Below are 17,837 nucleotides of genomic sequence, written 5' to 3'. Positions count from 1 at the left end.
ATTGCAATGATTTACAGACTGTCCAGCCAAATCTTGACTTGCTTTCGGGAATGGCCGAAAATGAACTCCCAAAAATGATGTCAAACATTGTTCGGTGGGTCCTTGGGCTTTCTTTTTGTGAGCTTTCACCGTTACCAAGTGCACTCAAATTGAGTGCCTCTCGGCCAGCTCGGCTCGGCTACTCTTTTATGTTTTGACACATAATTTTCACGTTGGCCTGCCGTCACCCCACTGTAGCACCGGGGATCCAGCGCTGGTGTCGTGCAGCTGGCAAGGTTGAAAGGCGCATTTAAGACCCATTACCATTAGACGAGAGGACTAGAAGACTCTTTGCTCTGCTCTACTGGAAATCTGCCATAAGCCACGCTAGCCCGCCCAGCATACTTCGGGCAGGACATTTGCATGATTTTTGCAGGAGTAATAAACGTGGTGGAGGCTAAAAGATGCAAAAAGCAATGAGAATGGCCGGGAGAAGTGCCACGGAAGGGCAATGCCAATACTTAATGTCAGTCACGTAGCATGGACACTTTGCGTCCATTGACATGACCAGAATCCCCTGTACCCTGCTGCCGCCTGCATTCTCCGCTTCTGAGAGTTGTTTTTGGGCGCTGGAAAAGGAGAGGGCAGAGAAGAACAAACTGCAGGAATCGTGTCACTGTCCCTGTCCGTGCACATTCGTTGTGGTTCGGCTCTGAATCAGTTAGTTGGCATGCAAAATGCTTTATCCTTGGCACTTGCCATCATCATCATCCAGCGAACGTTTCGACTTCCACTTTGTCATTGATTTGGCTTTCGCTTGGCCAGTGCTCCTCACACTTATTAGAAATGAAAGCAACTGAAAGCGGAAATGGAATATTAAAGTGGCATAAACATGGGACACTCCCTGTCGCAGTCTCTACTCTGTGTCCTGCCGTAATCCTTGTAATTCGATAAGCTTGTCTAAAAATGGCCATGGCTCAAATGAGTCGATACACTTTTAATAGTTTTTGCTGAAGCGCCGCCTGGAGAGGAGAAACTTCTGCCAACTTTTTGTCGCAAACTTTTGCGCTCGGATAAACAACAACTAATGGCTGCAGGGGCTAAGGGCAGGGGCAGGTGCAGGGATGGGGGACGCTTCCGAGTCCGGTGCTCGAGTCAAAGGCAAAGCAAAGTGTTGACAGCTTGATGCGACACAGAGACAGAGCCACACACAGAGCGCCCCAACTTTGGACGGCTCGAATGCATTGTATACAAATGCAGTTTCAATTGGCCCCAAGTTTTGCTTTTCAATTTTGAACTTGAACAAAAGCACACACAGGAATCGGACAGCCAGGGGGGGGAGGGAAAAGGCCAATGTGCAGAAGTTTCGAGTGGCACAAAAGAAAATCTTGGCAAAGTTCTGCCATGAACTGGTCCCCCCTCACTGCTCTCTTCTGTTTGGTTATTATTGGAAACTGAATTAGATTTCATTTGGGGAGAAGCTCTTGCATAAACAAATGCCACCTGCAAAGCGGAAACGCAATCAAATCATCGATCGAGTCGAGCCTGACAACTGCTTGCCCATCAAGCGGTGCACCCTGCTTGAATGTTCCCGCTTTGAACTGCTTGCTCATTACCCAACAAACATTTGTCGCCGTTCCGTGTTCCCGGCACACTCCATAAAAAGTTTGCAATCAAAAACTTTCCTGTAAACCCGGTGGGAAAAAAAGGATCACCTAAGCACCAAATGGACTACCTACCATGTTATTTTGGTATGCAGCAGCAGCAGCAGCAGCAGCAGCCTCCCGTGCCGTCCTTTGCTAATCCTTTTAATTTTGAACTTTAACTATCTTTGAAGAAATAAAAAAATCCTCCGAGTAGAACCAAACATGGAACGCACTTGGCGCAAAGTTTTTTAATAACAAATCTCGTCGCATGGGCCAAGACCAGGAAGATCCATGGGTGGCACATCAGTTAGAGTTGGGGGGAATAAATTCCGCTCTAAACTGCACGTACTTGCACAGGCCATAGCCTGCCTGGCTGGCTGGCTGGCTGGCCATGGAGCCCTTTACCGTGACTTTTGCTGTCCAAAAAGCCGAAAACTTTGAGCAGCAACTGTGCCTGAGGCCAGGCCATGGCAATGCAAATACAAGTTATAATAATTTCTTTTCAATTTCCCAGCGAAGAGTAAGCACTCCAGGGTGCGGCAGAGCGGAGGCTGATGGAGAAATGAGATGCATTTCGGCGGGCGGAGGGGTGGTGTTTGTCATTTGGGTCTCATCGCTTCTGTGATTGTGCTGGAATTTGCATAATTCCAAGCAAACAAGCAATTCCACTGCTTGGGCGAATTAATAACTCTTTGCTTTAGAAATTTGATATTATAGTCTCAAGGGAGCACCGCGGGCAGAGCCTCAACGTGAAATGAAACGAACCAATGTGATGCGAATTCCAGGGAATAAAGGCCACAGACCAGCGAAGAGAACTCTTGCTTCCATTAATTTATTGGTTCACTATTATGAACTGCAATTAGAATATATCCCCGCTGCCATCTGCTAGGACCGGAAACGGAAGCAAACGCCGAACTTTTTGGTGGCACCAACAAATCAGGCTCTTTGGGCTTCTTCGTTATAACTTTTCGGGAATATGCAGCACAAGTGCAGCAAAAGTTTTGAGTGTGATAAATGCATTACGTATAATTATGCCACTTGTAATTGTTTTGATATCGCAGGAGCACAGCAGGGGAAGCCAGCAACACAGCATTGACCTGGAATATCAACATGAACTAAGGTTAGTCAGTATTAAAACAGACTTCGCGTGCCACAGAGAGCTTTGTAGAGTTAGGAGCAAAATCCCAGCTCCACGGACCAGTAAGTTTCTTTCAACGACCTACAAAGACAAACCAAAGTATTTAGTAATCAAAAGATTGGACTATAACACCTTCGCTGTGATTGTTCGTAATCAAAAAGGAAATTAATCGCTTTTGCGGGTGTGGTCGAAAGACCAGAGGTGGAAACCTTTTGGTAAGGACTAAGACCAAGACGTAGGTGCAGAATCACTTTCCAATGGCTATGCCACAGTCACCGTGAGTCCATACGTTCCCCTGCCAAAACTGTCTGAGGCTGAGACACCCCACGGGCCACCTGTAGCAAGCCGACAGCGTGCCGCCGTTGCTCAGTCACAGGGCACACTGCAGCCGACGATAAGTTCTGCCCCGGACAAAACGTGCCCCGAATTCATCAGGCAACAAGGAGTCACGGCCATCAAAGTAGTCCAAAAGGTTGCCTACGAAAGTGAACTAAAAATATGCAACTCCCTCCAGACAGCCAGGAACTAGCTTCTGGTTTATAAAAAATCACAGCCAAAATAGTTTTTCCATTTAATTGTCATACACAAAAGCGAACATTAGGTTTCATATCTGGATCGCGCTGTGAGTCCATCTGGTCTCGATCTTCAAGAACTTTGGAATAGTTCAAAACTGGGAAATCGTTCTGGGCCAGATTTCGTTGTGGATGATTATTTTATGGCAGACAAGCTCAAAATCCCAATGCAATTTCGGTTCCTTTGGCTTTAAGCTCCCGTGGGAACGACTTGGCAACTTTTAATGGCCTCACTAATACATTTAAGACTCTGCCCAAACACACACACGAAGAAGTTGGAGTAGTGGTAGGGGAGGGGGCATTTCCGGTGATGTATACAAATAATTACATGGCAAAATATTTACGTTTTGGTTTCTGGCTTAGGAATATGCAGCAAAATAGGCCAGACAGACTCCCACCAACAAGAAGGAGAACGAGCGAACGAGCGAACGAGCCACCGGTGGATAGGTAAATGTGTGGTGTGGAGGGATGCGGTTCGGGCTATGCTGGGGCAGCAACTTTTTGGCCACTTCATATTTCATAAAAACATGCATTATGACTATTTTATGAAGCACGCGCCCAGAAGTTTGGCATCCAGGATGCAGGACCACAGCACAGACCAGAACAGGCCCCGGACTCGACTCGGTTCTCTCTCTCTCTCTCTGGTGGGCTTGCGTTACCGTTGCCCGTTTACTGGGATGGCCGCCTACTTGTATTCCATTTATATAAGTTGCCATGGCCACACACACTCACACACAGCTGTGCGTTGGAGTGTGTGCCTCCTGTTGTTCGTTCTCGCTCTCTGCTCCCATAAACCGACATCGCTGTGCCGGGCCTATCTGCTTTATGGCTCAGCGATTTCAATGGATTCACCGTGGCCCAAACAAAGGACAAGCCCATGCATTCCTGGCCACTGGGCGGTGGTCGGGTCACAATTTCGGCAGCAGTGAAAGCGCTCACTGCGGAGCAACAAAGCTTCAGAGCCTCCAGTGCGCACTTGCCCCCAATCACCCACATAAGCACACATGAATAATCATAAATGTGAGCGTCAATAGATGACGAGGCTCATCCCAACCGTGCTCGACCCACAATTGGTAATTAATAATTCGAGCATTCGCCCATCTCTGAGTCCGGCTGTGAGTGCGAGCCAAGTCAATTGCAACTCGAATGGCGGAAACATCATTTACATTCCACTTGTGGCTGGCCTCAAATTCAATATTGGCATGCTGCACCTGACTCGTCTTGAGTCCCGATCCCATGCCCTCCCATGTCCCTCTCCTCATTTACCGCCCGATTAGATTATGCTCCTGCCTCTCATATCCATTTCGGAAAGCGACAGCCCAATACCGGACTGGGCACTGCACTGGGCACTCGGCTCTTGTTGAGCAATTAGCTGATTATGGGCATGGAAATGCAAATGGCAGCAGCCATCTTATAAAGTGGTTCTGCATTTTGCTTGCATTTCATTTAACATGTTTAGCTCGCACTCGACTGCTGCCAAGACAGCTGCTGGGTCTGCTGGCAGTTGCTCATTTGGTCCATAATGGCAGATTACAGCAATCATATCCACTGCTCACAAAGAAATCAATTCCTTTTGATTCTCTATCAGAGGGAATTATTCGAAATCAAAGTACACTCTGACCTATGTCGCACGTCTGTAATATTCATACTTCATTTGGCACTTTGATTGTGACATCCAGAATGCCAGCCTCGATTGACGACTTCTGGCTGCAGTTCATGCAGGGCTTCAGCTTTGTGATGCGCTGCACCGAGCGTTCGAAGCTGCTGAGAGTGTTGGTCTGCTGCGTTATGGCCATGGCAATCCTCAATATTGTCGGGATACTCTTCTGCGTCATCAAGGCGGCGATTGAGTACATAGTTACCTGGAGGCTGAAGATGAAGCTGGCGCGACAGCCGACGCCGATTAACATAGTGCGGAGTGCAACACGCTGGACGATGCTGGGCAGCCCGCTGGAATGGAACTACTACGAGAAACTTCCGCTGGCAATGCTGCTGGAGAACAACGGCAGCACGGTGATCCTGCGCATCTGCTGCAAGTGGGATTCGGTGCCCCACCTGAGTGGAGGTGGGCTGGCGGGCAAGTACCACTTCGTGGAGGCGTGCTTCAAGTGGGGCGCTGAGCATTCGATAGACGCGCAGAAGTGCTCGCTGGAGATGCAGGTGCTGCACCGCTGCCACCAGGGCAGCGTCCCCTACGAGTGCGTGGCGGTCTCCTATCTGTTTGCACACGGACAGGAGCACGGGCCATTGAATCAAATCACTGAAAGCCTTCGCTGCGTCGCGCATCCCAACTCGCACATGGAGTTGCCGCCCTTTGATCTGGCCTCCCTGATGTCTCCCTTCGGCAGCAGCTTCTACAGCTACGAGGGCACCTACGACAACGGTGGCCAGGCCATGCCCACCTTGTGGCTGATCTGCAGCGAAATCTTTGCCATCAGCGCGGTGCAGTCGTCCCAGTTCCGCGCCCTCCGCGGTATCGATGGCAACAAGATCTGTTGGAACGCGCGCCCGGAGCAGCCGCTGGGGGATCGCTGCCTCAGTTTCTACACTTTTTGATGTGTTCTATGTTGCATAATTATTTTGATGTGTTCTATGTTTCTATTGATTGATAAAACTAGTTCAAAAATCATTGAAGCTTGTGTTCATCCTGCGAGAGAGTGCCTCACGTGCCTGAAGTCAGTGCAATTCAAATCAAATCCAACTTCAAAGTGGAAGCTTGCATTTCAGAGATGAGAAGCATGGAGATGCCTCGATTGACTTGGCGATTTGCACCTCTGGTCGGCCTTTGTGTGCTCCTCTGGGCAGAAATGAAGTATTTGACTGGCTGTCTGCCGTACTCCACTGGAGTGCCTCAGTACGTAGTCAAAATGCAGAGGAAAAATGCTGGCAGAGCATGAGTTCACCTGGGGATTTGGTTCGTTTTGTTTGCATGCAGGCAGGGCTAAAATTACTGGAATGCCTTGGGGCTGGCAGTGGCTTCTACCGTGTGCTCCGGTGTGCTCCGACTACTGTAAAAATTGTCTAAATTAATTTTCAATAAACGCCTGCTGGGCAAAAAGGGAATCGAATACTGATTGGCTTAAAAGTTGCGCCAAAATTGCCACAGAAATTCGCTTTGAAATCATGCCGAATCGAAACCGAAACGGAGCAGCACTCTGAGGCGGTAAATTCCTCAAACCATCCGGTGGGGTAGGGAATAGCAGGGAGGCAGACAGCCGCACGCCTCCTGCCCAATAGGTATTCAGTTATTGACTGCCCTCCCAAAGCATTGGCTGAGCTGAGCTGAGCTGCCATAGTTGGCTTTTGGCTACTTCAAACACGGACAAAAGGAAGCTGAAGCTGAAGCGTAAATGCAGGAATTCCTCCTCCAGGAATATCAAAGGATTATCTTTGGTTTTGCTACTTATATTTAAGAAATTGCCAGCCGCTATTCCCTACCCCCACCAACTCTCCTACCTTGTCGCCTCTGGACTTTTAGAACTGTTAACCGGACGGACGGCAGCTTCCATTACGATTTATTTCAGGCGTAAAACCAGCGAAGGAAATATTTGTGGTAAAAGTTTAAAATAATTGTTGAGGCAACGAGCCATATAGCGTCGAAAGCGGGGGCGGGGCAGGGACGTATGGTTGTGGCGTGGCGCCAGTCTGACGGCACACACAAAGTGTAACAATGGCAGAAGCTGTGGCTGAAACAGGACGACCAAATAGTTTTCCCTTGGAAAATTGTTTAAAGTTTATCCCGAATCTTGTTCCCCGACAGCCAAGCGTATGTACATTTGTATGTAAACATGTAAATATGGAGATGCTTTCGAGTGGCCACAGGCTACAGTGCGAGTCGCAGTAGCAGTCGCATCCCATCCGAGCCGCTGGTTGTTCGGTCAGCAGTTTGCAAGTCAAATAATTAAAACGAGCTTTGAACAGTTTCCATTTGGATGCGAATAACAACAAGTTCTGTACAACATGTCTTGACGGGGGGGAGCAGGGCAATGCCGGGTGCCGGGTGCAAAATAATAAGCGATAAAGTCAGGGCAGAATGCGCATCAATCTCATCTCTGAGAGGTGATAACAAACCAGTTGTCGCTGCAGCAAAACTGTCTAAAAATGTCAAGCTAGCTGTGAAAATGTATTCAGGAAAATGCACAATTCATTTTGACAAGCACATTTATTTTCTCATTTCCTTGGCAATTCATTTTTATTCATGAAAATCAACGCCGTCAGTCACAGGCACAAACAGTTGAAGTCCTGGTACTCGGGAGCCTCTAGCCGGTGCGAATGTACTGGACATTGTCGGTCTGGACCAGCACAGTTCCAGCTGCAAAAGGATGTGCGTATCGTAAGTAAATTTATTTAAATGAACTTTATTCAAGATTAGTTCTCCCATTCTCCTACTTACGCTTGGGAACGGGCTCGGCATTGGCCAGGGCGGCGAGCATGGCCAGGAGCAGGGCAGCAGCTTGGAAGAACTTCATGTTGATTGGGTTGGTTTTGGTTTTCGGTACGACTGTGATACTGATGCCCCACTGCCGGCTGACACGATCTTTTATAGCTCGACGGGCACCGACTGCAGAGTACTGTTCTCGTACTGGGAAATTCCCTCCACCCAGATCGGGGGATTGCACAGGTTAAAAGAGCTTCTTAATCTCGTTAGCCGTCAATCAGAGCTTCGCCTTCTGTTGTATGTGCAGTGTGATTCGTGTTAATCGCGAACCGGTCTGGGTTTTCTACGCATTCTATTGATGCTGATTATAATCTGAAAATGTACATGTGTACATATATACATACATATGTACATATGTATATGGTATTGTTTATCAATAGAGAACACTGCAAGTCTGAGCGAGATTTCTTTACAATCACGTTTAGTATTATCTTAAATAGACACAATTTGTAGCCCTCGTATTGTATGCAACTGCACATTAAGTTTTATAGCTGCCCTTTTTCTCTGGAAAACCTAGTAAAACTCATTCAGCGGAAATATGCAAACTGGAAATGGTTTCGAAGCCAACTAAATGCAATTATTAATGAGTTGTGCCAGTAGCAGATCGATTGAACTTTTTAATAGTTTAGATAATCTAAATACCTTTTTTATTTTAAGTACTTTCATTTTCTAGTCAGTGGAGCTTTATGGCGTACACGGCTCTTATCTAACTAAATTAGTTTTATATTTATTTTATTAAAATACATAAAATATGAGCCACAGCACCGCATGAATCCAAATTTAATGTACTACACATGTTGGGTACAAAATAATGCAGTGGGTTGCGGTTTTAAAGCTGCCAAAAAATAATTCTTATTGAGGAATGAAATCAGATGGATTGCATTAATTGGTTTTGCTTTCCTCCACATATTATTTGCAATCACATTATCAGTGCCTTAGAGCACCCGATCGTGACCCTGGGGTATTTTACAGTATTGGAATTTCCGAAGCTCAATCAATGCGCACACCCAGCCACTGCACCCGCAGTCTTGCGGGTCTGGCGGGTATATAAGCGTCGCCCGTCAGTGTCGAACCAATCATTGTGGAATCAGATTTTACAGCTTAAACATGAACTGCCTGAAGATCTGCGGCTTTGTATTTGCTCTCATTGCGGCCCTCTCGACTGCTGAGGCTGGTAAGTGATCGGAAACACATTTCTAGTTGGAATTGATTGCTTATCAGTGCACCTACCGTCCAATTAGCTACCCAAGTGCTGAATGCTGGCGGCCATACCCTCATCCAAACGGACCGGACTCAGTACATACGCAAAACTAAATGGACCTTGGAAATAAATCAAATAAATAGAGCTTAAAACGATTTCCTCCCCTGTTTTCGAATTCTCAAAATTGGGCATTTGGCGATGGCACGGCCTCACTTAATATTGCAGAAAATACCAGATTTGGTATTTGCCTGTGGTGCTCATTAGTGTTGCCAAAAAGCTGTTTTTACGGATGGCATGAAAAAATTGCTGAATTCGACAACAGCTTAAAACAGAGGCAATAGTTTTTAATAATATTAATTAATAGTACTTATAATAGTGCTAATGAGCTTCCATTGTACAATATTTCTGTACATAGAATTTACTCCAAATTAGTCAGCAAGCAACGATAACACTGTTTTAGCTATAAAATAGCTGAATCGGCAGCACAGAAACCACAAGCCGAAACTGAGCAATGCCAGCGCTGATCAAGATCAACAGCTGTTCGCCGCTTGTTTTCGAATTTTGAGTTGTTTTTATTGACTCAAACAAAAGCAAATCTATAAAACATTTAGCTGCTCTCTGGAAACAAAATTGATTGCACTGAAATACCACCGACTGAGGCTTCAGAAGACAGGTTAGGGTGAGTCTTTCATCGACTGTCGTAGCGTAGCCCGGAAAAAGTACAGAACTAATTTGTTTAATTTACAGAGTAAAGTGTTTAGCAGCTGTAAGTGTCGACAGCTTCCCTGTGAGCTCCAGCCATATATATAATTTAATCAGATTATCGGCTAATATTTGCCTACCGAATAACCAACAGAGCTGAATTAATTCAATGGTTGTGGTTCTTCTGTTTTAAGCCGGCGACGACTTCTTGGCTGCTGCATCTTATCTCGGCGGCGGTCAATAAATGTGCCCCAGAGGACAAACACAACAGTCACAGCTACAGTCACATCCACATCCACAGGCACAGCCACAGTCGCAGCCACAACAACTAAAGCAGTGGAAAAGCCGCAGAACTCAACCACAACAAGCCACAATCGGCAATCATCAACACTGGGGCGCCACAGACCGAGGCAGGCAAGGAAAGCGAGGAGAGCAAGGGCGTCGGTTGCATTTGGACAACGCCAACGAACCAGAAACACCCGCGCATAAGCCATGACAGCTGTGCCAGCCCCTTCTGTCCCAACACCCCTGGCACCCGCCGCCGTCGCCTCCGTCGACGCCATGGAGCATCGGCATCATTCAGCCAAGACTCTGAACGCCCTGCTGGACCTGCCCGCGGAGATGGAACTGCGCCAAATTGAGTTGATCTATCGGGCGGAGGGTAATGCAAATTTGGTGCTTGCCTTGCCGCAATTTAAAAAAGTTTTACGTTTGCCAAAAATGATATCCAGCAGACAGCAGCCGCCGCCACCGCCGCAAACGGAGCAGCAGGATGAGCAGGCGGCAGGGGCAGAGCCAGAGCCAGAGGAGACGGAAGAGATTGGGCGGCCGGAAGAGCAGTCCGACTATTCCGCCAGAGCCCAGGCATCAACTATAAAGGTTCGTACGTATGGTATATAAGAATCCGTTTTATTGTTGGTGCTCCACGCTCCAAGCCACTCTCACATTTCGTTTTTGGTGTTTTTGTTGCACAGGAAATGGTTGCGTGCAACTTCAAACACCCAGGCAAGCTGCTGCCCCATCCCCGCCTGGTGCCCACCTCCCCTAGCCAGCCAATTTGTGTATTGTGCTTTGGTTATTGCCCGCTTGGCTGGCTCTTGCCTTTCACTCTTCCCACATCTCACATCCCACATCCTCCCAGTTGCCCATCTCACTGGGAATCTCTTTATCTGCTGTGCATCTTTTGGCCATTGCATCAAATGTGTTTATTTCATTTATCCACATTTCTCTTGTGTTCTCTCGGGCTCCTCCTCGACGCCCTTTCAGCTGGCGACTTGACAATGCCGGATTTTATGGCTTATATCGGGATAATGCGCCGTCTATTAGGAAATGAGTTTGTCTGCGGAGCGGATATTGTTGCCATACCAAAGGAAGACGATAGATTCTGGATAAACGAGCACATACGCGCCCACAGACCGAGTGAGTATTTGTACAGTCAATTCCTGATAAATGGAACTAAGAAAGTGCACAGAAAAGTGGTCTCCAGCAGGGCGACGTATTATAGCACCCTTTCAAGATGTTTCCAGACGTTCCATTTGTCGGACAGATTCTCGCCTCTACTATTAATTTGTCATGTCAGAAGTGCTCCACTTACAGAGTACCCACTGTTTTGGTTTCAAGTCTCTGCTGGTGTGTGCTCATTGTGGCAACAATTTTGTATTTGATCAGCTTTCGCTGCAGTGCATCGCATTGGCCTTTGTCGCTGTCCCAGGGCCCGCCCTGGCCGCTGTCCAAAGCCTTTTAGAGCCACTGCAATCAATCATAAACGAACAGTTTAGTGCTTCGTCCCATACCGGACCAGACCGGACCAGTCCCTTTCACTGACGTTTACGATGGTGTACGATGCACACACACAGATGGATGCTCCTTTGCTCCAGTTTCGTTTGCCATCTCCGGGGACTGATTAGGGGCGGTCGTCAGTGAGTGTGTGCTTGCCCAATAGTCGTGGCCATATATCAAAATTGGGCTTATGCCTTGTAGCCAGCAACAGGCTGCACGTTGCACTAGCCAACAATTTATCATTCACCGCCGTAGACTATAGACGGTTTACGCCGGCAACGGCTGTGGAGGTGGGAAGGTGGTCTAACCCACCGGCGTCGTCTATATATCAATAATCGCCGTAACCGGAGCTTTAGTCGGATGCTGGCGCTTACACTTTACATTCATTCAGCCGCCGCTTGCCATCATCTTTTGCTTCATTCCTTTTTTTTGTGTTTTTGCGGGGTTTTACCCCGGTTTTTCGTTGCAGTTGCGCGTCTGGATAAGGAATTTGTGGGGCAATTCGGGCTGCTCCTGCCAGATGTGACCCAATTGCCTGCCACGTTCGATGTTTTACTTGGCAATTTACAGGTGAGTCGCCATCGTAGCTGCTCCCTGACGCTGATGCTGCTGTTTGGACCGTGGCGGTCATGGAGATGGAGCCCAGACCAGACCCGTGCTGCTGCTGTCCAAATAAATTGTGTATTTTGTACAAGGACAATATTGGCATTTTTGGCCATATGTGCAGGGACACGTTAGATGCCGCCGCCGCCGCCACCGTCACCGTCACTGCCGTGGCCGTTGCGGTTTCGTTTGCCTTTGTGCCTTAGCATCCGGACTATGCCCGCCGAACCTACTGCCAGTTACTGAACCATCGGCCATGCCGTGGACCCTGGCCAAGGCACATAAATCAACGGTTCTTTGTTTTGAATTAAAGTGGGCAACAGTGTAAACACTTTGTTGGTGTTACTAGCCATTGGTGTTTCTGTTGCTGTTGCTGTTGCTGCTGCTGCTGCTATTTCTGTTTATGTCCGAGAAGCTTGCAGGACACGAAGAACGATGTCCATTGCCCGCTGCCCACTGCCAATGCCAGTAGCTGTTTCGATTCGTTTCGGTTTTCGGGGTTGTGCGGTTATAAAAGGCGGCGAAATTGCTTTGAAAGTGCCGCCATAGCTGCAACTTTTATGATGCTCTGCACCGCAAACAAAAAGCGGGCCAGAAAAGAGTGCTCCTTTGGCTAGTCCCCCACATCAGATTGAGTGCTCAGCCATAAGCCTGAGAGTCCTGTTCGAGACGCTGGATTGGCGCTTTTGCACTGCCTTTCAGAGTATTCGGCGGGTCGATCTCCCTCCCGTTTTATTTTTGGGCTTTCGCCTTTTCTTTTGTATTTATTTGCGCGCTTCCCACCGCTCTGCTGGTCGGTACATATTGAATTTATGGCTTTGGTGCCAAAGCATTGACCGAAATAAAATTGCAAGCAAAGGAAACAAACAACCAGCGAAGCAGCAGAAAAAAATAGAAAATTGTAGGCACATATATATGGCATAACGTGTGGCCATAACTAACGCCATGTTGTGCGGCGTGCTCCAGAGCGGAGTGTCCGGAGCACCCACGAGCCTGACAAAAAACTTAGGAATCCGAATAAAAAAGCCCCTTAATTGCGGCATTAAATGTTAATTTTCAATTTCAAGCCGCGAACCGAGAACGTCCCATCTGCCACCTGTACGCCACTTCACTCCTCTCCATTGTCCTGCACTCCATTCCGTGCCCGGCCTCATGGCTCCATAACTCATCATACAATCAGCGCAACAACTTTTGTTTTATGTCACAAAGGCAACAGCAACAACAACTCCAGGAACGGCGATAACCCGACCCATGGCCTACCCATGGCAACTCCCCACCCAGGTCCGTCCCTCTTATTCATGAAGTTTATATACCCCGTACTCGTACATCACAGGGGAGTGTATGGCATTCGAGTAGATGGATGTAACAGGCTATCAGGCAAACTTATCGCCTCACTCAGTTCCTTCAGTTCCTTCCTGGTGCAGCAGTCGATCGAGAACATTTGTTGGCACCTCTGCACGAGGCTTTCTCTTCTGAAAATTGAATAAAATTGGAGTATTATCCGCAGTCCTTGACCAATCAAAGGTCGTATATTAATCAATGAAAGTCCTTTTCCGATTAACGGATAACATTTAGTCTCAAGAGTGGACCTTTAGCCTTTGTACCTTTTTTTTGTGCTCTTGCTGCGCTTGTCGTTGCATTTTCAAGTCAAAATGGCATCAACGCCAGGACAAAAGTTGGCGGTACACGGCAGGCATAATATTTCATGGCAGTACATGACGGAACAGGCACCTTCCCTTTTACTCCATTTACCGCTGGACCGGAGCAGCACCAGAGGGCAGCAAAAAAGAGAAAATAAGCCAAGCAATATAATTTTGCAGGCAAAGGGCACAACAGGAGATGCCACAGGAGCAGCAGGAACCAGAGCAGGAGCAGGAGCCACAGCAAAGGCAACGGCAACTGCAACAGCAACGGCAGGAACACGAGGTGTCCATCGTCTGGGCGATACATATGCCATCGAAATAAAACCCAAACAAGGCTGGCTCCAGTTGGCAAGTGATGTCAACGATTTATTTGATTTAATGCCAGCAGGACCAGAGACAATGCCAAAGAGAAGCAAGGGCGTGGAGAATCAGGAGGCAACAGGAGTCGAAGTGGCGAAGTCGACCCGGGACAAGTGCAGGTGTCGCTATTGCGGCATGCAGCTATTGAAGGTGAGTCATCGGCAGGTGGAGATGGGAGAGACGCTCTTAGTTTTTCATTTGATTCTTCTCGACAGCTACGCAACGGGAAAATAAAACGATTGGGCGACTACTGTCCTTTGGAGCTATTCTCCGGGTATGTCATCGGATCCCGAATGGGAAGCGGGGAGCTGGCGCTCCTTTGGCACGAACATCGAGTCATAAATTTCCATCTGCACCATTTGCGTGTCCTGTCGTGCTTCATAATTCCAACACTTTCGGCTGCTGCCTGCTCCCTCCTGCCTGTGCCACCAAGTGCACTTTTTGTGTGCTCTGTGCTCTGTATTCCTTTTCCTTTATTATATGCCAGGACACTGTCTGACCTCGGCCTCGGCCTGGCCTGAGCCGGTCTGGTTTGGTCTGGTCTGGTCCACTTAAACTGCAATCCCAATCCCAATCCCAGTCCCAGTCCCCCATTCCTCTCATTCGTTTATTTGCGGCCCGCTGTTTCAAGTCATGCGTGCATCCGTGCACAAAATTCAATTTGCTTGCGCTTTCATTCCGGTTTACCGCCTGCTACGCTTCCACTGCCCACACCTCCGCCTCGCACTTTATATAGCAAAAGCTCCCCATCAACGACCATCCTCCAGCCACCATCCGAACCTCCGTTATGGCCTCACGCAAATTGTTGCCATTTCTTTTGCTCCTCTTTTGTCTGCCAGCATCTTTTATATATCCCATATGTACATACATAAGTTTTAATACTATTATTCATATGAACCAGTCCAGTGCGTGCCGCAACTGTAGTGCCACTGCGGCAGACTGCCACACTTCCAAAAAATAAATAATAAATATATAGTTATCTTTTCTCAGTTCACTTAAATATTCATTATTTATTCGATGGCATTGCGTACTCGTGTATTCGATTTGGTTTGATTTATCTCACATTTGATAACCGAACAAATACATATATAAATCAAGGCTCGATTTCAGTATCTCTGCGGAGTCCATAAATCAACTAACAAGTAGTAGATCCCACTAATAAAATCGTCCATTCATGAATTAATGCAAATGTTGACTCAAGTGTGAGCTCTCGATTCGTGCCGTGTCACATTTGATGAATTAGTTTGCTTTTCATTCGGTACAAATGTGTACGAGGTCTTAGTGTTATGATTCGCACCGTACGAGTATAAACGGATTTTCGTGCTGTGATCTCTTTTCATTGTTTTTCATCCATATTTTATTTTTGTAGCTCACCCAGTCGTATGCTTGATGCCCTGAATGCACTTTTCGCCTGCCCGCAAAATAATTTACGTGTGTTTCAGGACGGCAATTTAATTTATGGCGATCACGCGAATTCGATTTCCTTCGATGAATTGCACTCGCGTGTCTTTCCCGGGTAAGTCAGCCCCATCCAGAGTGATGAGAATGCCAAAGGAAATTGATGGGCAAAGAAAATGAGAAACATCGCATGCCAAGGCAAAGCACGGCAAGGTACTGGCACTCAAGAAGTTATCCAAACGTAAAGTAAGAATCAAGGGACACAATTAACAGTGAGAAAGTTCGTTCCTTTCCAATTTGATAGTTTAATTTCCATTCATTTCAACACAGAACATCTTCTGGCTTACTTCTTTTTCAAACATTCATTGAAAACTATTTTATCTTTTCTAATAATTACATTCTCTTTGGCTTATTCCCTGTCCGCTTACATTTATTTCCATGGCAAGAGCTTGCTAGAGGAGCAAAGTCCTATAAAACTCGGCGAATACGCAAATATTCAATAAATAATGCAGAAAGCTAAAGCCAAACACAAATTCTCGAGTGTCAAATGCCGAAATTGCCATTGCCCTACTCCTGGTTGCATTCTCCCCTCGAGCCATTCAGCGTTTTCTCACCTCTAGTATCTTCTTCTCTCTCTGTCTCTCTCTCTCTCTCTCTCTCTCTCTCTCTCTCTCTGGCTGTGTCGTTTCAACACCTTTTGGCACAACGTTGACAACGACCACACGAACTGGGAATGGGAATGGGAATGCGCATTGAAAATGCTAACAAACAAAATTGTACCAATGGCAACGCCAACACGAACGCCATCGCCGTCGCCATTGCCGTCGCCATAAAATCTCTGAAATTCTCCAGTGAAATTATGGTGCTTATAAAACATTTGCTGGTGGCCTGCCTGCTCAGGGAATACGAGGTGAGTGCAACGCAGAGCTTCGCCCAGGACCACAGTGGCTGTGGCAGTCAGAGCCCGAGTCGCGTTTCAATTGGAGAAATGGAGACAAAAGCTGCAGCTGGTGTAGCTGCTGGAATTGGCACCGCTAATGTTGCCAGGGCGGAGGGTGCCGAGAAGTGGCACGCTGACTCTGTCAATGCTGGTCAATCCTCCGGCAGGACAAGAGCAGCTGCTGAAAAACCAACGACCCAAAGGTACACAAAGCCACCCGGAATAGTCGTAGAAGGGGAAACAACTGCAGGAGCCGTAAGCCAACAACAGTTCGGCCGTGTGTTGGCATTGGCAACTCAAACGGAAACAAAAACGGAAACGGAAACACAGCCAACTCCGAGTACAAGTCGGAATGAGAATGAGAACGAGAATCAGAAGCAGAATCAGAATCAACGTGAAGAACAAATCAACAAAGCGGAAATATTTCGCTTACCAAAAAATTGTGTGCTGCAAAAAATTTTGAATTTGCAATTGCTGGTAAAGGTAAGCTAACCCCCAGCTGCCCGCCTGCTCCGCCCCTTGTTTATTTGTATAGCCAACTGTGGCAGATAGCCGTAGTTGCAGTTGGCTTTCTCTCAAAGTGCGCAGCCATTTGACAGGCAGCAGGGGGCGATCTGAAGTGGACTCGAGAAGGCGGCTAAATGGCCCGTGGTGGGCAGCGAAGTGGCTTAGCTGAAGGTAACCATTCTTGGCACTTGCAGCAACACTTCGATTATATGTGGCGAGCAAACTACGCCCGGCACTCGCGGCCCACGTACGACGCGCTCAGAGGACTGCTGGCCCTGCCCCTGGCCATGCCCGTCGCCGATGAACTGCAGCCAGGAGCAGGCGTACCTGCTGGGAGCCACGGCCTTGGACTGCTCGATTATGTTGACATTTCAGGAAGTGGAACTCGAGTGCACGCCTGACCAGGAGTGAGTATTATCCACACAATGGAGCAGTCCGGCTAATCCAATTTCGAATCCTTTTGCCGCTTTGCAGCTTTGAAGCGGATCTGCTGCAGCCGGGGCTCGTCTCCCTGCTGGGTCATCACTTTCTAACGCAGCTCTCTGTGCTGGATTTGGATCCGAAGCCCGATAGTCACTTTCATAAATTCATAGAGCAGACATGCGAAATTGAAAAGTGCTGCCGAGCATTAAATTAATTAATAAAGTTTGCACACAACTAAAAGCCGCACGCATCGACTGTCGAGCGCCCATGACTGTGCCACAGTTTTTCCTGCTACATCAATTTAGTTCATTTTTTTCCGCTGACTTTCTGTGCTCTTTTTCGTAACTCCCGCCAGGGTCTGGATCTGTGTCTGTGTCTGGTTCTGGGCTTGGGCCGGGGCCGGGGCCGCACCTCTAAAAACGGTTTTCACCGCAGCTTGACAGCGAAAAAGGCAGCAGCGGCTAACAAACCACAGGATACACGGCGCTGGTCCTGCTAGTGGCACCAA

General features: G+C 47.6%; 4 protein-coding genes across 4 annotated transcripts; 3 read left to right on the top strand and 1 right to left on the bottom strand.

The window, feature by feature from the left end:
* Nucleotides 1–5,015: 5,015 nt before the first annotated feature.
* On the top strand, nt 5,016–5,891 carry LOC117889823 (carbonic anhydrase 1). Its single transcript, XM_034794302.1, has one exon. The coding sequence runs from the start codon at nt 5,016–5,018 to the stop codon at nt 5,889–5,891; it is 876 nt and encodes a 291-aa protein (XP_034650193.1).
* A 1,587-nt stretch (nt 5,892–7,478) lies between these two features.
* On the bottom strand, nt 7,479–7,879 carry LOC117890630 (immune-induced peptide 4). The gene is made up of 2 exons (XM_034795580.1): nt 7,729–7,879; nt 7,479–7,647 (listed from the first exon to the last, which is right to left on the bottom strand). The coding sequence occupies exons 1-2, from the start codon at nt 7,802–7,804 to the stop codon at nt 7,595–7,597; spliced, it is 129 nt and encodes a 42-aa protein (XP_034651471.1). The 5' UTR covers nt 7,805–7,879; the 3' UTR covers nt 7,479–7,594.
* Nucleotides 7,880–8,819: 940 nt separating this feature from the next.
* Nucleotides 8,820–9,129, top strand: LOC117890629 (immune-induced peptide 14). Its single transcript, XM_034795579.1, has 2 exons — nt 8,820–8,947; nt 9,015–9,129. The coding sequence occupies exons 1-2, from the start codon at nt 8,881–8,883 to the stop codon at nt 9,122–9,124; spliced, it is 177 nt and encodes a 58-aa protein (XP_034651470.1). The 5' UTR covers nt 8,820–8,880; the 3' UTR covers nt 9,125–9,129.
* A 138-nt stretch (nt 9,130–9,267) lies between these two features.
* Nucleotides 9,268–17,625, top strand: LOC117890627 (inositol-pentakisphosphate 2-kinase). Its single transcript, XM_034795576.1, is given in 11 exon segments — nt 9,268–9,653; nt 9,722–10,554; nt 10,941–11,095; nt 11,925–12,025; nt 13,879–14,211; nt 14,277–14,335; nt 15,431–15,577; nt 16,312–16,882; nt 17,101–17,219; nt 17,221–17,313; nt 17,381–17,625. Coding segments are annotated over 10 exon segments (2,127 nt in total). The 5' UTR covers nt 9,268–9,653; nt 9,722–10,168; the 3' UTR covers nt 17,544–17,625.
* Nucleotides 17,626–17,837: the final 212 nt, after the last annotated feature.

The sequence above is a fragment of the Drosophila subobscura genome, chromosome E, assembly GCF_008121235.1.
Source record: "Drosophila subobscura isolate 14011-0131.10 chromosome E, UCBerk_Dsub_1.0, whole genome shotgun sequence".
NCBI classification, from domain to species: domain Eukaryota; kingdom Metazoa; phylum Arthropoda; class Insecta; order Diptera; family Drosophilidae; genus Drosophila; species Drosophila subobscura.
The sequence above is the reverse complement of the archived record's forward strand: the minus strand, read 5'-3'. Positions and strand labels throughout refer to the sequence as shown.

What these genes read in the sequence shown, in the direction of transcription:
- LOC117889823 (XM_034794302.1), top strand. Translation starts at nt 5,016, where the DNA reads ATGCCAGCCTCGATTGACGACTTCTGGCTGCAGTTCATGCAGGGCTTC.
- LOC117890630 (XM_034795580.1), bottom strand. Translation starts at nt 7,804, where the DNA reads ATGAAGTTCTTCCAAGCTGCTGCCCTGCTCCTGGCCATGCTCGCCGCC. An exon ending in TGCCGAGCCCGTTCCCAAGC is followed by an intron (nt 7,648 to 7,728) that starts GTAAGTAGGAGA and finishes ATCCTTTTGCAG; the next exon opens with CTGGAACTGTGCTGGTCCAG.
- LOC117890629 (XM_034795579.1), top strand. Translation starts at nt 8,881, where the DNA reads ATGAACTGCCTGAAGATCTGCGGCTTTGTATTTGCTCTCATTGCGGCC. An exon ending in CCTCTCGACTGCTGAGGCTG is followed by an intron (nt 8,948 to 9,014) that starts GTAAGTGATCGG and finishes CCGTCCAATTAG; the next exon opens with CTACCCAAGTGCTGAATGCT.